The 15,125-nt window shown below is 36.2% G+C and overlaps 1 protein-coding gene across 3 annotated transcripts in view; it reads left to right on the top strand.

Annotated features, from left to right (window-relative positions):
* Positions 1-15,125, top strand: part of LOC115445030 (GRB10-interacting GYF protein 2) — a 61,973-nt gene that overhangs the window by 41,479 nt on the left and 5,369 nt on the right. For all 3 annotated transcript variants that reach the window (XM_030171103.2, XM_030171101.2, XM_030171102.2), the window contains 10 exons: positions 4,588-4,893; positions 6,912-7,196; positions 7,583-7,666; positions 7,740-7,852; positions 8,085-8,157; positions 8,394-8,618; positions 8,709-8,789; positions 8,905-9,046; positions 14,414-14,632; positions 14,913-15,036. In XM_030171103.2, the coding sequence (XP_030026963.2) occupies positions 4,588-4,893; positions 6,912-7,196; positions 7,583-7,666; positions 7,740-7,852; positions 8,085-8,157; positions 8,394-8,618; positions 8,709-8,789; positions 8,905-9,046; positions 14,414-14,632; positions 14,913-15,036 (1,652 nt within the window). The remainder of the gene's footprint in view (positions 1-4,587; positions 4,894-6,911; positions 7,197-7,582; positions 7,667-7,739; positions 7,853-8,084; positions 8,158-8,393; positions 8,619-8,708; positions 8,790-8,904; positions 9,047-14,413; positions 14,633-14,912; positions 15,037-15,125) is intronic.

Genomic DNA, 15,125 nt, shown 5'->3' on the forward strand with positions numbered 1-15,125 from the left:
AGTATTATGTTTAATTTTTTTCTAAATATTATAACCCATGCAGATACAATCTATATTTTGCTTTTTTTTTCATATAACATCAACGCTTTTTTATAATAAATGAAAACGCACAGTATCAAGCACCTTACGTTTGTATTACATAGTCTGGTCAAGTTAGCTTGAAGAATGTGGTAACCTGCAAAAATTCGCATATAACAGAAGAAAATTAAAATGAACGTTAGGGACGCCATAAACAATATGTGGAAGTCCCCATCGATCTCACGTATGCTAAAAAAATATTCAAGGTCAAAGTTCGAAAACATGCGTTATTTGAAATTTTCAGCTAAACGGTAAGTTTAATCTAAAATACGTCAGATAAAAATTTCAAACATGTAATTTTCTATTAAAACAATCTTACAATTTTTTCTAAAAATCGAACATTTTGGGAGAGGCGATTCTTCAAGAAACGTTGTGTTCTCCAACATATCTACGACCTCGCCGGCTATATACATCGTTGGACGCATATTATAAATAAAAGCGTAGCTCTGTGTGATTAGCGGTTATCATCTAGAGAAAATCAACTTAAAAAAAACAGGCCCCCTACGTACGCATTAGTACATTTCAGAGAATTGTAAAATTCTGTAGAACATATTTTTTATAGCTAATTATGAACTTATCCAAATTGATGGAACAAAAAATAAACAGTGTTCATTAGAGATATTATCCAATTGTTTCTCTTTTATATTTATTAAAATTGAAATTGTAACTTTTTTCGTATTGCAAACCGGAAGTTAATGTTGAGAACTAGTTTTTTTTTTACATTCGAATCCTTTTTTTTATTTATCTGAAAACATACCTTGTAGTATATAAATATGATTTAAGAAATTTTAAAGGGGTAAGTATCTCGATTCGTTTCGAAGATAGATGAGCCGAATTACAAAGGTGCCCCAAAGCGCACTGCAATGGACGGTTTCTTAGAGTGGTGGCCGTCGTGCGATTTATACCTTAACTAATACAGCTCGTTCTACTTAACTCTTTACAGCGCCCAGCAGTTCAAATCATTGATGATGCCAACCTCACGGACAAACTGGAGCCGTTAGGACTGCGGAGAGATTTTGGGTCTCTCTGTGTGTTCTATCGTTTGTTCCACGGGGAGTGCTCCGAGGTATTGTTTAAGATGGTACCATCGTCACATTTATACTATCGCACCACTTGTCACCACAGTAGAGTTCATTCCTACCGCCTGGAGACGTACCGTTCCCGAAAGGAACGGTTCCGGCGTTTTTCTTTACCATGTACATACGTGTGAGCTCTGGAATGAACTAACTGTGTCGGTGTTACCTGAGCACTATGACTTGTCCTTCTTCAAACGAGGCTTAATAAGAGTATTGTCCTTACGGTAGGCAGCGACTTGTCTGTGTCCCTGGCATCGCCGAGTCCATGAGCTGCGGTGGCCGCTTACCATCAGGCGGGCCGTTAGCTCGTAAAAAAAAAAACTAATGGAAGATGGTTCAATAAACATTATCAATAATTATCTATCTTCTATCTATATAAAATGAATCCCTATTTCCCTTGGTCTCACCATCACGCGTGAACGGTTGGACCGATTTCACCATTTTTTTTTTTGTTGTGTTTGTTATTGTCAGGAGAAGGTTCTTATGAAAGAAAAAATTTTAAAAATTGCGCGGAAAATTAAAAAAATTAAGAAAACTTAACGTAAATATTAATTTTATATAACTGTGAATTGTTTGAAATAACTGTCAGCAATTGACAGAATGCGCGCTGCAAATTCATAGTTAAGACGTGAAACGTCTGTCGGGTCAACTAGTTATTGAATAATTGTGTCGTCAGCATTATTAATTTATAGTAATCAAAGAAGTGTAATGCTGGAGTACTTTATGTTGGGTGTTAGGGTGTTAATTAGAACACGGAGTTCGGAGACCAACCATATATTACACGAACAACATAGAACGGGCTATTACAATGAAGTTGTCCATATAACATAGGCGCGCGCGCGTGTCTCGTTCTCGAGTGTAGTCGCCGGACGCTAGCGGGAGAGTGTCGGGACGGAGGGGACGGTACGGTGTAACGGACGGTAAAACGAGACACGGTGCATACACTCGGTTTGGACAATGCTATAAGCCGGGTTTAGATGTACGTAACTTACGTTCGCGTTACACAAGTAAATTAAATTTCGTTTTGATAATTATCGATCCGAAGAATAGAATATTACAATGAAGTAGTAACAATTAGCATTATTTATTTTGTAATTTTTTCTACTTTAGAGTTCGTGGTATAACTTGTATGTTTTACAATTGCGCCTTCGGATGCACAAAAGTGTGAAACTTTTCTGTTCCTAAAATGGTGACGGTGTTCTCAAATCGCGATTGCAAAAAAGTATTTGTGATGTACCCCTCCTTTGAAACGATTATAAACTGCAGTTTTCGTTAAAGCTGCTTTTGACAGAATTTGTAACGGCAACATACAGGAATTGCTCTACTTGGAGGCAATTGCAGTCTTGCACAGGTTATCAGTCATTTGTGATTCCCGTCAAGACCATCACATTACCTCTTTTAGCGTGAGGTCGCGTGATGATAAATTTCTGGTTCAGTGCATTAGCACTAATAGATATACCTAGTCTTGCCATAAATATTGTAATAAAGAAAAAGAAAATTGTTAACTGCAAATAACATTTATTACTTTTACAGTGTGTCAGTTTAATACATAAATATAAAACAATTAAAAATATAAAAAGCTTATTCGAAGTGGTCTCCATTGGCTGCAATACAGTCCTTTAAACGATGAGGCCAGTTATCAATAGAAGCACGCACTCTTTCCATGGGAAAATTCTTCACTGCCAATCGTATAGATTGTTTTAGGGACTCCAAATTATCATGGCGTTTAGAGCAAGCTGTACTCTCTAAAACTGACCACAAATCATAATCCAGCGGATTAAGATCGGGACTAGACGACGGCCAGTCTTCAGCTCTGATGAAGTCCGAAACGTTCGATTCCAACCAAGACTGCGTGGACCGAGCTTTATGACCCGGCGCCGAGTCTTGCTGGAAGGACCATACTTGGTTATTGAACATGGTGATGTTAAGGGGCTTAACTACCTTCTCAAGAATGGTATCTTGATACACTTGTGCCGATGTTTTGATACCTTTTTTCACAAAAATATGGCTCAGTCACTCCTTCATAGCTAACACCCCACCAAACCATCACTGAAGTCGGATAATGTCCACGTTGCACTCTGTCGACTAATTGGGAAGCTTCCTTAGAGCTTTGAGCATAAATACGGTCATTTTGTTTGTTAAAATGTTGCTCAATTGTAAAAATTTTCTCATCCGTAAACAAAATTTTTCTGTGACCTCCCTTTGCGTACCGCTTCAGTAGTTGTTTCGATTTTACCACCCTATTCTTCTTTAAATTATCAGTTAAGAAATGGCCAGTGCGTCTCTTATAGGCTGCAAGTCCTAAGTCATCTTTTAAAATACGCGACATGGTTCTAGGTGCTATCTTCATTTCCCGAGATAAAATCTTTTGCTTTCGGACAGGATTTCTTCGAATTCTTTCCCTTACTGCTTTGACCACCTTTTTCGTACGAACACTACGTGGACGGCCAGATCTTTTCTGTCACAAACAGAGGAGGTCTCATTGTACCTATTAATAGCCCGGTACACAAACATTTTACTAATACCAAGTGTATGGAGAGTTTTAAAAATTGCATTTGGCTCCATACCTACTTTGTGTAATGCTATCACAGCGATTCGGTTCTCTTTATCACCCCACACCATTTTAATATCGCAAAATATTTTACAATGTATTGGCGCCAAAATGAGAAAACACAATGAACAATCGTATAAAAATGACAGATTCGAAATTCAAATGTAATATTTTTTTATAATTAAGTGTAACAGTATTTATGGCCAGACTAAGTATATTAATCTTATATCGAAAAATCCGTTCATAAAATTTTTACAATTTGAAGTCGCATTAATGCGTAACTCGGCTGTTTATTTATTGAGGTGCCACAGAAATTCAATTTACAAAATTATTAACGAAGTCCAGAATCATATCATTTTTTTTACTGTCCGTTTCACGTGATATGCCCATATTGTTTATAATGGTATTCGTTAACGTTCATGTAAATTTTCAGCTTTATGCGAATTATTGCAAACTTGGGTGCTCTAACTTGACCGGACTAACAGTTAATTAATATTGTTTATAATAGCATGAATGTCGACATTGGTGTTTAGTTTTTTCAATATGTAAAATATTAATTCGTAGGTGATAATAATATATTTTTAAAAACGTAATTGAATTTACTTGATACTGGGCGTTCAAAATTGAAAGTTATATTATTGAAAGTACTGATGCCACAGGTTATGTATGTAGTATATATTTATTTTTACACAAATATGAGAAAACAATAAATGGATTTTATTTTGTTAATACACATACGTAAAAATGTTCACGCAGGACAAAATATATGATATCGTTGAGCTTAAACTGTTATGTATAGCTGTGTATTTTACAAATTGATGTTGGAAATATTATGAATAAATATTGACATGTCTAAAAAATGCTTTGACCTATAATTTACAGCCGTCCGCCATCGCTTCAAACTCTCTGCTCCCTGAAGAAATAGCCAAAGAGATGAAGACTGAGGATCAAATCCTAGCCCAGCTTAGGGCAAATCAAAATATGGAGTCGCAACAAACACTGCCATTTATAACTGACCAGGCAGCAATGGCACCGGCTACAAATAAGCCCGATGACAATTTCGCTCCTGTCGTGAACGCAACACCTAACCTTCAGGAGCTGCAAAAGCTTATGCCAAAAGATACGGTAGTGCCGCCCCCCGCGCCGGTATCTCCGATTGTCAGCGATGAAAAAGAAACCCCGGAAGAGGTAAATGTGTTCATATCATATACATTTCATGCAGCAGTGACAATTAATAAGAATAGGACCACTAGTAAAAAAAATGAGCTTTGATAAATTTCCTTTGCGAATAGTCGGGGCTATTTAATTTTTTTTCTCGCGTAAAATATGTATATATTGAGATAAAACAGAGGTATTTTAATAGTGCAAAGCGAAAATATAGAAGAACGATCTTGTTTTGACAGAATAAATATTATATAAGAGAAGTGAACGTACTGTACATACATGGCAGTACAAAACCGACGCAAGACCCATAGTGTTTATTAGGGTTGCCAACAATTCTTTGGTAAAATATAGTATTTTTCAAAACAAGGTATAAAAGTATAAATTATGGAAAAAGCAAAATATAGAGAAATATATATTGTATAGCTCAGATACACGTTATCTCATCATTCAAAAGTTAATGTACAGGAGCGTGTATATATCAGGTATGTTATGGAGCTCCGTAACCGTGACCGAAACTATCGGATATCCGAAATAAAAATATATCCATAGCCGTAACCGTATCCGTTAAAAAGGTTTCCAATAAGTTACGGATAATATGTTTCGACAGGTTTCTGTTTCACCGCTCACACGACATCTTGTATATGTAGTTTGTTTGTAATTTTTAGTCATAATATAACCTCATTCATAAATAGTATTTTTTTTTTATTTAGGAGTAGGTACTTATTTAATAAAGTGAAGGAATAGTGGTGTGTTACGTACTAAATTGATTTATAAGGACAAAATGCGTAAAATACTTTAATTTTAACATTTATGTATTAAGTTGAAGGTATTTTTGCAACAGTGTGACAAAAACTTTTCACGCAGAGGAGGTGGAACTACTTCACTGAAACTTCATCTCTAATTAAAACACAGAGGTTTTCCGAACACCCATGTCCCCCAATTAGTTCATCGATAATTAATAATCGACGATGACGACGAACGATAGTTAGTAATAGTCGCTCTACTGTACTACATAATATTTTTATTTTACTTTAATCTAATATCCGTAACCGAAACTATCCGAAACTAACGGGTAATCCGAAATACATTCATATCCGTAACCGTATCCGAAACCGATATAATTTTATTCCTATATGGATATCCGTATCCATATCCGAAATTTCATATCTATAACATCCCTATATATGTGTGTATATATATATATTTAAATGAACGATTTGTTTATTATATTGAGGTGTTGAAAATATAGTATTTCTACGTACTGTATATTTCTTCAAAAGTATATTGTATGCAGATCCAAAATATAGTACAATACTATGTTTTATAGTACGGTTGGCAACCCTAGTGTTTATAAATAAAATAAAGTTTTCTCATCTATTATAATTAGTTATAATATTTAGACAAAAGTTATAAAACATAGGTTCCGGCCGATTATTAATAATGGTAGCGTAGCCAGAACATGTTTTTTTTTTTCGATAGAAACCAGTTATTTGGATGTTATTGAGGCAAAATTGAGGCTATATATAACAGCGAACACATATATATATATACACATATTTATTTAAGGTTTGTTAATTTGTCACTTATTCACATAGCCATAACCTTGGGATGTAAGCAGGGACTATTCCGGAAAACGTTATAGAAATTGACACCATAAGATTTGTTTATTTTTATGTGTCAGTGCATCTGAGTTAGAACATAGGCGTACGACAATATATTTTCAATATATCAAATGTTATTTTTAATTTCTTTTCATGTGAATATTTTACAACAATACCAAGTATTAATATGGTAAAAGATTAAGATTGCGCCACCATACGCCAGAGCGTTCGTCGTGCACGGTCCTACATATATATAAAAAAAACTAATGCGCGAAAAATGCCTATAGCGAATTCCACTGGAAGCTTATTGCTAGCAAATGTATTTTTAAAATATGTTTGAACTGTTGGGTGTCAATAATTCGTAACAAGGGATGTGATGAAAAAGTTATTTTTTTGTTATATTTCTTGACAAACTACTCATGTTTTAATTTATGACTTTAGCCCAAACCGGAACCACCTAAACCTGTTAAGCCTGAACCAACGCCTGTCGAGACAAAGCCGCAACCCACAGCGGCGAAGTCGGCTGAAAATAAGTCTAGTAAACAAGCTAAAGGTGACAATGAAAAGACAGCTAAAAGCAAAGACGCTCCCTCAAAGAGTAAGGGTAAAAAAACTAGAGATGAGAAAAAAGATGAAACGGCGGAGCCCAAGAACAAGGAAAAAGAAAAGGAAAAAGAGAAGGAAAAAGAAAAGGAAAAGGACAAAGAAGAAGATAAAAAGATGGAGGTATAATATTGAAATCACTTTAATGTATTTGTTCTCTGTCATACCGAGAAACTTTGTTTCTCTTTTTATGTGTTCGTTTGTTATTTACATAATGTTCAGCGCGTTTTGGCAAATTCACCCAACAAGTATCATATTTAATAGTCTTGGAAGATATTAGAATTATTTATTATGAATCAATCAATGAATATTGAATATATGACTGATGCAGTTTCTAGGAACCCCATTATAGTTAAAAAAATAGTGCATAAATTAGAATAATACATAAGCGGTTAAAGACAATATCATGAACATTGCACATAATTTTTGGCATACTTAAATTTTTAATTAATTTGCCTTAACATATTATCTATTTTTCTCACATGCCTTAAATTAATGAATTTTTCCAGCTAAAGCGTTCAGCGGAACCTTCGCCTTCAAAGAATAAAAAAGAGGAAAAGTCCAGCAAAAAAGAATTAGAAAAGGAAAAGAAGGTATTAATATATAATAACGTTTTTGATTTACACATTTCGCGAATATTATAAATATACTGTGATGGACTTGCAGGAATGGATCAAGGAGGGTTTCACACTAGTTAAAGGTTCGGAAAAAACTGCCACAAAGGAAAGTAAAAAGAAAGCTGAGGAAATAAAAATGGCGGAGGAGGCGGAGCGTAAGAGGTCAGTTTTTTTAAACCAAGTATTAATAATAGGAACAAGAACAAAGCTAGCAAAAAAATAATTCAAGCTTTTTTTTATGTAAATAATTGTAATAATTATATTACTAGCGCGATGCGATTTCTTGGATTATTTTAAGCAGTTCTTTTTCTATTTATTTTTCTGTAGTAATTGTAGGCGAAGATTCTTTAACTGATTCTTTGTTATACGTTTTGACACACAATTTCTGTAACAGGCGCGAGGAAGAGAAACTAGCAGCTGACGAAGAGAAAAAGAAAAAGCAAGCCGATAGCATCAAAAAGCAACAGGTTTATCTAATAAAGTTTTGCCAATAAAACTTTATTTTTATTAAATGCTATGTTTAAGGTGAAATGTATTTAAGGCTTTCTCCTTCTTATGTTTTATTTTGTGGATGTAACATTTTTGTAATACGGCGTCTAACTTCGTATATAGCTCAATTAATATAGGCTACAATAAGTTAGGATAATTCTGATAATCGATGTGTTGAAGGCGCTTGTCAAACTGGTGTCTCGGTGGCGTGCAGGAAATGCAGCTGCAGCAACAGAGACAGGCGGTGGAATCTGCGATTAAGAGGGCGCCGTGGTCGGCCGTCAATAACCAGGCCATGCAGGCGATGAACATGGATGGCCTCACGCTCGCCGAGATCCAGCGCCTCGAGAGGGAGAAGAAAGTGGAGCAGATGAGGGAGCAGCAGCAGATGATGCAGATTATAGCGCAGCAGCAGGCCGCCGCATTGGCTAGAGAACAGGTTCTAATACTTTGTTGATATGGTAAACCCTATAAAACCACGTTGCATACTCTTCTAGTGTTCGTTTGCATTTTATTCATTTGTACACAGGAGATGCAAGCTGGCTTGGGATGGGCGAAAAAGAAGAATATCCCCGCAGCTACTCCAGGACAAAGCTTAGCGGAAATTCAGGTATGCACCATTTAATCCAAAGAAAAAGGATTTATTGGTTTGGATTTGTTACCATGCAAATTTGTGCTTAAATGAATATACTATAACATGAAAGAATTAATGGTATTGTTCGCAGGCTGAAGCAAGGAAACAGGCAGCGGTGGCTGCAGCGGCCGCGGCAGCCGTAGCCGCCCAAATTCTTGAAGAAGCTCAGGCGCCCCCGCCACTGCCTCTCAACAATACGCCGTGGGGCACCTCTCATAACGGAGGAAGCGGAGGTAAGTCCCTAATTATACCTTAAATAGGTAATTTTTGTATGAAAAGGTTGCCGTCATAATTTCACTAGATTGTTGTCGTAATTTGTATAATGTTTGCATATGGATAATTGGGTTTTTATTATATATATATATATATATATATATATATATATATATATATATATGTAAACTAATATAATAATAATGTAAACTAAATCATGGCGCGCCGTGTAGTATAGATTTAGGATATAATGGGATTAAATATGTTCGATTCTTAGAGTTCTGATATTATAGAAAACAGCAAAATAGAGAAATATATATATATATTTCTCTATTTTGCTGTTATATGTTGTATCTAAATATATATATATATATATATATATTTCTCTATTTTGCTGTTTTCTATAATATCAGAACTCTAAGAATCGAACATATTTAATCCCATAATATCCTAAATCTATACTACACGGCGCGCCATGATTTAGTTTACATTTAAACAATAAATATAAAAAAAACTACATGACTTATTTTGAAAAATATTAACGATTATTAACAAAAAATCCAATTTGTGGGAATCTATATTTTAAAAATAATGTCATCTAAATAAGCCGTAGCCGCCGTCTCGGCTTTGGCATTCTTCTAAATGAGAACGGAGATTTTCAAAAACTCTTCGGCAAAGCGACCGTGAGGTGGCAGACATCTCTTCTCTAATCTTTGCTTTTAATTGTGACAGTGTCTTTGGCTTATGGTTCTAGACACGATTCTTCAAATATGCCCATAAAAAGAAATCCGCTGGTGATAAATCAGGACTCCTGGGTGGCCACGGGATGTCACCTCTCTTAGACATTACCTTTTCCGGGAACATTTTCTTAACTACTGGTAGGGACTCGTTAGTGGCTCCATCTTTTTGCAACCACGAATTCTGATTGTAGCCAACAAATTCCTGGAGTTGTGGTGCTAGAAACTCTCGTAACATTCTCACATACTCGGTAGAATTAACAGTGACTGTGCGACCTCGACAATCTTCAAAGAAATAGGGCCCAATGATTCCTCTAGTTGAAATTGCGCCCCTCACACTTACTTTTAGTGAATGAAGGGGCCTTTCATGTTTAGATTTAGGATTTTCGCTACTCCAATATCTGCAGTTTTGTTTATTAACGTGCCCGTTGAGGTGGAAATGGGCTTCGTCAGAAAACAAGATGTTATCAAAGCTGCTGAAGCGATTCAACATTGTTTTGACATACGACATGCGTAAATTTAAATCGTTAGGCTTTAATTCCTGCACTAACTGTAGCCTATATGGGTGTAATTTTAAATCAAATTTTAAAATACGGCGTAAAGATGTGCGTGATATTCTTAATTCAGCCGAACATTTGCGCGTCGATAGATTTGGATCGCTACGAACTGAAGCGGAAACTTTCTGCATGTTCTCTTCACTCCGTGAAATCCGCGGGCCGCCAGTTTGTTTTACATTTAGTGTCGAACCCGTCGCCTCGAACTTCTTTACCCATTTCTTTATTAAAACTGCACTTAGACACTGGTTTAAGTCCTGTAAATCGTACTCAACACGAAACATGCGTCTCACAAAAATGGGCGAACTATTATTTAAATAAAATTGTTTTACGCAAAAGGCGCGTTGCTACTACCCATTGCGACTAAATTTCTGAGAAACGAGCTTGTAATTGGACCATTCCCCGCGCCCCGCAACGCTTGTGTTCGCGCGCGAAATAAGATTTGAATATAAACTAATTCATGGCCCACCCTGTATCTATCTATACTATTATATAAAGCTGAAGAGTTTGTTTGTTTGTTTGTTTGTTTGTTTGTTTGTTTGTTTGTTTGAACGCGCTAATCTCAGGAACTACCGGTCCAAACTGAAAAATTCTTTTTGCGTTGGATAGCCCTATGTTCGTGGAGTGCTATAGGCTATATATCATCACGCTATACCCAATAGGAGCGGAGCAGTAATACCTAATCTCAGGAACTACTGGTCCGAACTGAAAAATTATTTTTGCGTTGGATAGCCCTTTGTTCGTGGAGTGCTATAGGCTATATATCATCACGCTATACCCAATAGGAGCGGAGCAGTAATGGCTAATCTCAGGAACTACCGGTCCAAACTGAAAAATTCTTTTGCGTTGGATAGCCTTTTGTTCGTGGAGTGCTATAGGCTATATATCATCACGCTATACCCAATAGGAGCAGAGCAGTAATGGCTAATCTCAGGAACTACCGGTTCGAACTAAAAAATTCATTTTGTATTGGATAGCCTTTTGTTCGTGAAGTGCTATAGGCTATATATCATCACGCTATGACCAATAGGAGCAGAGCAGTAATGCCTAATCTCAGGAACTACCGGTTCGAACTAAAAAATTCATTTTGTATTGGATAGCCTTTTGTTCGTGAAGTGCTATAGGCTATATATCATTACGCTATGACCAATAGGAGCAGAGCAGTAATGCCTAATCTCAGAAACTAGGAGTTTGAACTGAATAATTCTTTTTGTGTTGGATAGCCCTTTGTTCCTGGAATGCTATAGACAATATATATCATCACGCTATGCCCAATAGGAGCGGAGCAGTAATCGCTAATCTCAGGAACTACCGGTTCGAACTGAAAAAATATTTTTGTGTTGGATAGCCCTTTGTTTCTGGAGTGCTATAGGTTATATATCGTCACGCTATGACCAATAGGAGCGGAGCAGTAATGAAACATGATGCAAAAACGGGGACAATTTATTATTTTTGAGAGCTTCTGTTGCGTGCGCTGCGTAAACGGTTAAAGTTATGCAAGAATAATGTATGACGGGATTGTTCCTCTTAAAAAGTTCTACAAAAATATATCATAAAATAAAGTCCCCCGCTGCATCGGTCTGCCCGAACGTGTTAAACTCAAAAACTACCCAACGTATTAGGATAAAATTTGGTATGGAGACAGTTTGAGACCTTGGGAAGAAAATAGGCTTCCGGGAAAATATATAGCGTGACTTTTATAACGGAAAACTTTAGCCCGAAAAACTTTATAACGCGGGCGGAGCCGCGGGCAAAAGCTAGTACTATTATATAAAGCTGAAGAGTTTGTTTGTTTGTTTGTTTGTTTGTTTGTTTGTTTGTTTGTTTGAACGCGCTAATCTCAGGAACTACCAGTCCAAATTGAAAAATTCTTTTTGCGTTGGATAGCCCTTTGTTCGTGGAGTGCTATAGGCTATATATCATCACGCTATACCCAATAGGAGCGGAGCAGTAATGGCTAATCTCAGGAACTACCGGTCCAAACTGAAAAATTCTTTTTGTGTTGGATAGCCCTTTATTCGTGGAGTGCTATAGGCTATATATCATCACGCTATGACCAATAGGAGCGGAGCAGTAATGACTAATCTCAGGAACTACCGGTTCGAACTGAAAAATTCTTTTTGTGTTGGATAGCTCTTTATTAGTGTAGTGCTATAGGCTATATATCATCACGCTATGACCAATCGGAGCGGAGCAGTAATGAAACATGTTGCAAAAACGGGGAAAAATTATTAGTTTTGAGAGCTTCCGTTGCGTGCGCTGCGTAAACGGTTAAAGTTATGCAACAATGATGTATAACGGGATTATTCCTCTTAAAAAGTTCTAAAAAATATATTATAAAACAAAAGTCCCCCGCTGCATCTGTCTGCCTGAACGTGTTAAACTCAAAAACTACCCAACGTATTAAGATGAAATTTGGTATGGAGACAGTTTGAGACCCTGGGAAGAACATAGGCTCCCGGGAAACTACTACTTTTATAACGGAAAACTTTAGCCTGAAAAACTTTATAACGCGGGCGGAGCCGCGGGCAAAAGCTAGTTATATTATAAAGCTGAAGAGTTCGTTCTTTTGTTTGGACGCGCTAAATCTTAAAAATTTACTGGTTTGTAAATATTTTTGTGTTGAATAGCCCATTTATCGGGGAAGACTATAGGATATTTAACATCACGCTATGGCCTATAGGAGCGAAATATCAATGAAAAATGTCGCTAAAACGGAAAAAAATCTTTAGAAAACGTCCGTTATGTCCGTTGCGTAAGCGGTTAAAATTACGCGGCAGTCAAGTAGAACGGATTTATTCCTCTTATAAAGTTCTAAAAAATATATTCTAAAATCCTGGGAAAATATACTTTTAACCTGGAAAACTATTTTACGTGGGCCAAAACTAGTATTATTAAATATACCGATAAAATGCAATGGGGACCCCACATTCAAAAAAAAATCAAGTTAATTGATTTCCTCTGTGTTTTCTATTATAGATAAACCACACAACTGGCGGATCGCCCGCGCGGCTAAAAGTAGGTTGGGGGGGCGATGTTACGGGGGTGAAGGCGTGGGTGCGGGGCATAGAGCTCAAATGACATTTCTCAGTGTGCTCACGGTACCTGCACAGCGCAGTTGTGTAGTTGTTACGAACACTTAAAAGAAAACGCATTTGATATTAAGCTGCCCAAGATATTTCCCGAGATGGACGCTCAACATTAGTCTTCGATATTTGCTAAGAAAATAAACGAGCAAGCCAAACAACTGGTGTACAATGTATATTCTTCCTTTAAACTATGAATACAAGATCAGTCGTGTATCGAATATTTACACGATTCTGTTTTTCTAAATAATGTGTTTTTGTCTATATTTAAATAAATGTTTCTGGTATAAGTCACGTTTTTTATCATATCCATATATATATGTTATAATAAATTAAAATAATAATAACATAATAAAGATAAAAGTAAAGTTAAAATAAAATAATTTATTAAATAGCCTAGACAAAATCAATTATCTAGCGATTTAAAGAAGAAACTAAGTAAAGTACATTAGATATTATTTTATGATTACAGTCAACATTATTAGGTCTATCTCGTCTCGGAATTTATTTTAGCACAAAGTGACTACGTGTATATAGACGCCCGCCCCCCACCTATCTCGTACCGCGCGGGCGGTCCGCCAGTCGTGTGGTTTATCTATAGAAAGATCATATATTTAACTGACGTGGCTATGGCAAGGTTAGTATATCTTGACCCTTTATCTTTATTAAGATTATAATATATATTTTTTTATTTCTTCTTTCCTGCTAGCCCGAGCTGGCTTCTTTGTTTACTTTATAGTCTTTCATTTATTTTATGTCTAATGTAAAATGTCTTTAGTTATATAAGCGACTAAATATTTTCATGTACCTTCATTTATCGTAAGTGCAACTATGTTCGCCTACGTGATGAATGAAGCATTTTATTTTTTTATTTTATACTGTTACAACTTACAAGGTTTTATTAGACTCAATATTGTAAGCAAACTCGTCAAATTATTTTTGAATTGTTTTGACCGTGTTCTGTTTTCCTATGGTAGAATAAAAAGACCATTTTATCGGTCCCGTTACAGGTGGATTCTGGGACACCCTACCTAACCACCCGATAAAGCCTGAAAAGATTCAAGAGACGCCAAAGCCTACGGAAGCCCCCAAAAACAAGAAGAAGCCACTGCCACAGAAGACTGTCGAGCCTGCTGTTGTCGTACTGGCTAAGAAGGAAGTGTCGCCCGCCGCCGATTTCGACAACTGGTGCACGATCGTGCTCTCACCGTGGAGCTCCAAGGTCGATGGTGAGTTACATTTTGTATCTGGAACAAATATAGTATTACTGCATCTTGGAAAAAAAATTAGTGATGATGTGAATATACCTATCAAATAACAACCAAATTCTGTATGAAGGCAGTCATGTGACAATAATACAATTTGTAGTGTACTTAGTGCTGCTCGTGGCCGCGCGAAAATTATACCTCCAAATAAAAGTCTGAACTGTCGGGTGAACGCACCTATTTTGTTGATAATTTACTTTATAACAGAACAATATCTGTGAGCTTATTTTAATATTACTTTCAGTGCCAACCTTCATTGGTTTCTTAAAGGACCTCGAGTCGCCGTACGAAGTGAAAGATTACGTCAAATATTATTTAGGTGAAACAAAAGAATCTAGCGATTTTTCGCGTCAGTTTCTGGAACGAAGGTAAATTTATCCGTTTTAAAAACAGGCTGTTAATTTTTTTTATAATATACAGTAATTAGGTTTAAATTAATTAAAGGTTCATGTATATT

This window comes from Manduca sexta, chromosome 27, assembly GCF_014839805.1.
Source record: "Manduca sexta isolate Smith_Timp_Sample1 chromosome 27, JHU_Msex_v1.0, whole genome shotgun sequence".
Taxonomy (NCBI): domain Eukaryota; kingdom Metazoa; phylum Arthropoda; class Insecta; order Lepidoptera; family Sphingidae; genus Manduca; species Manduca sexta.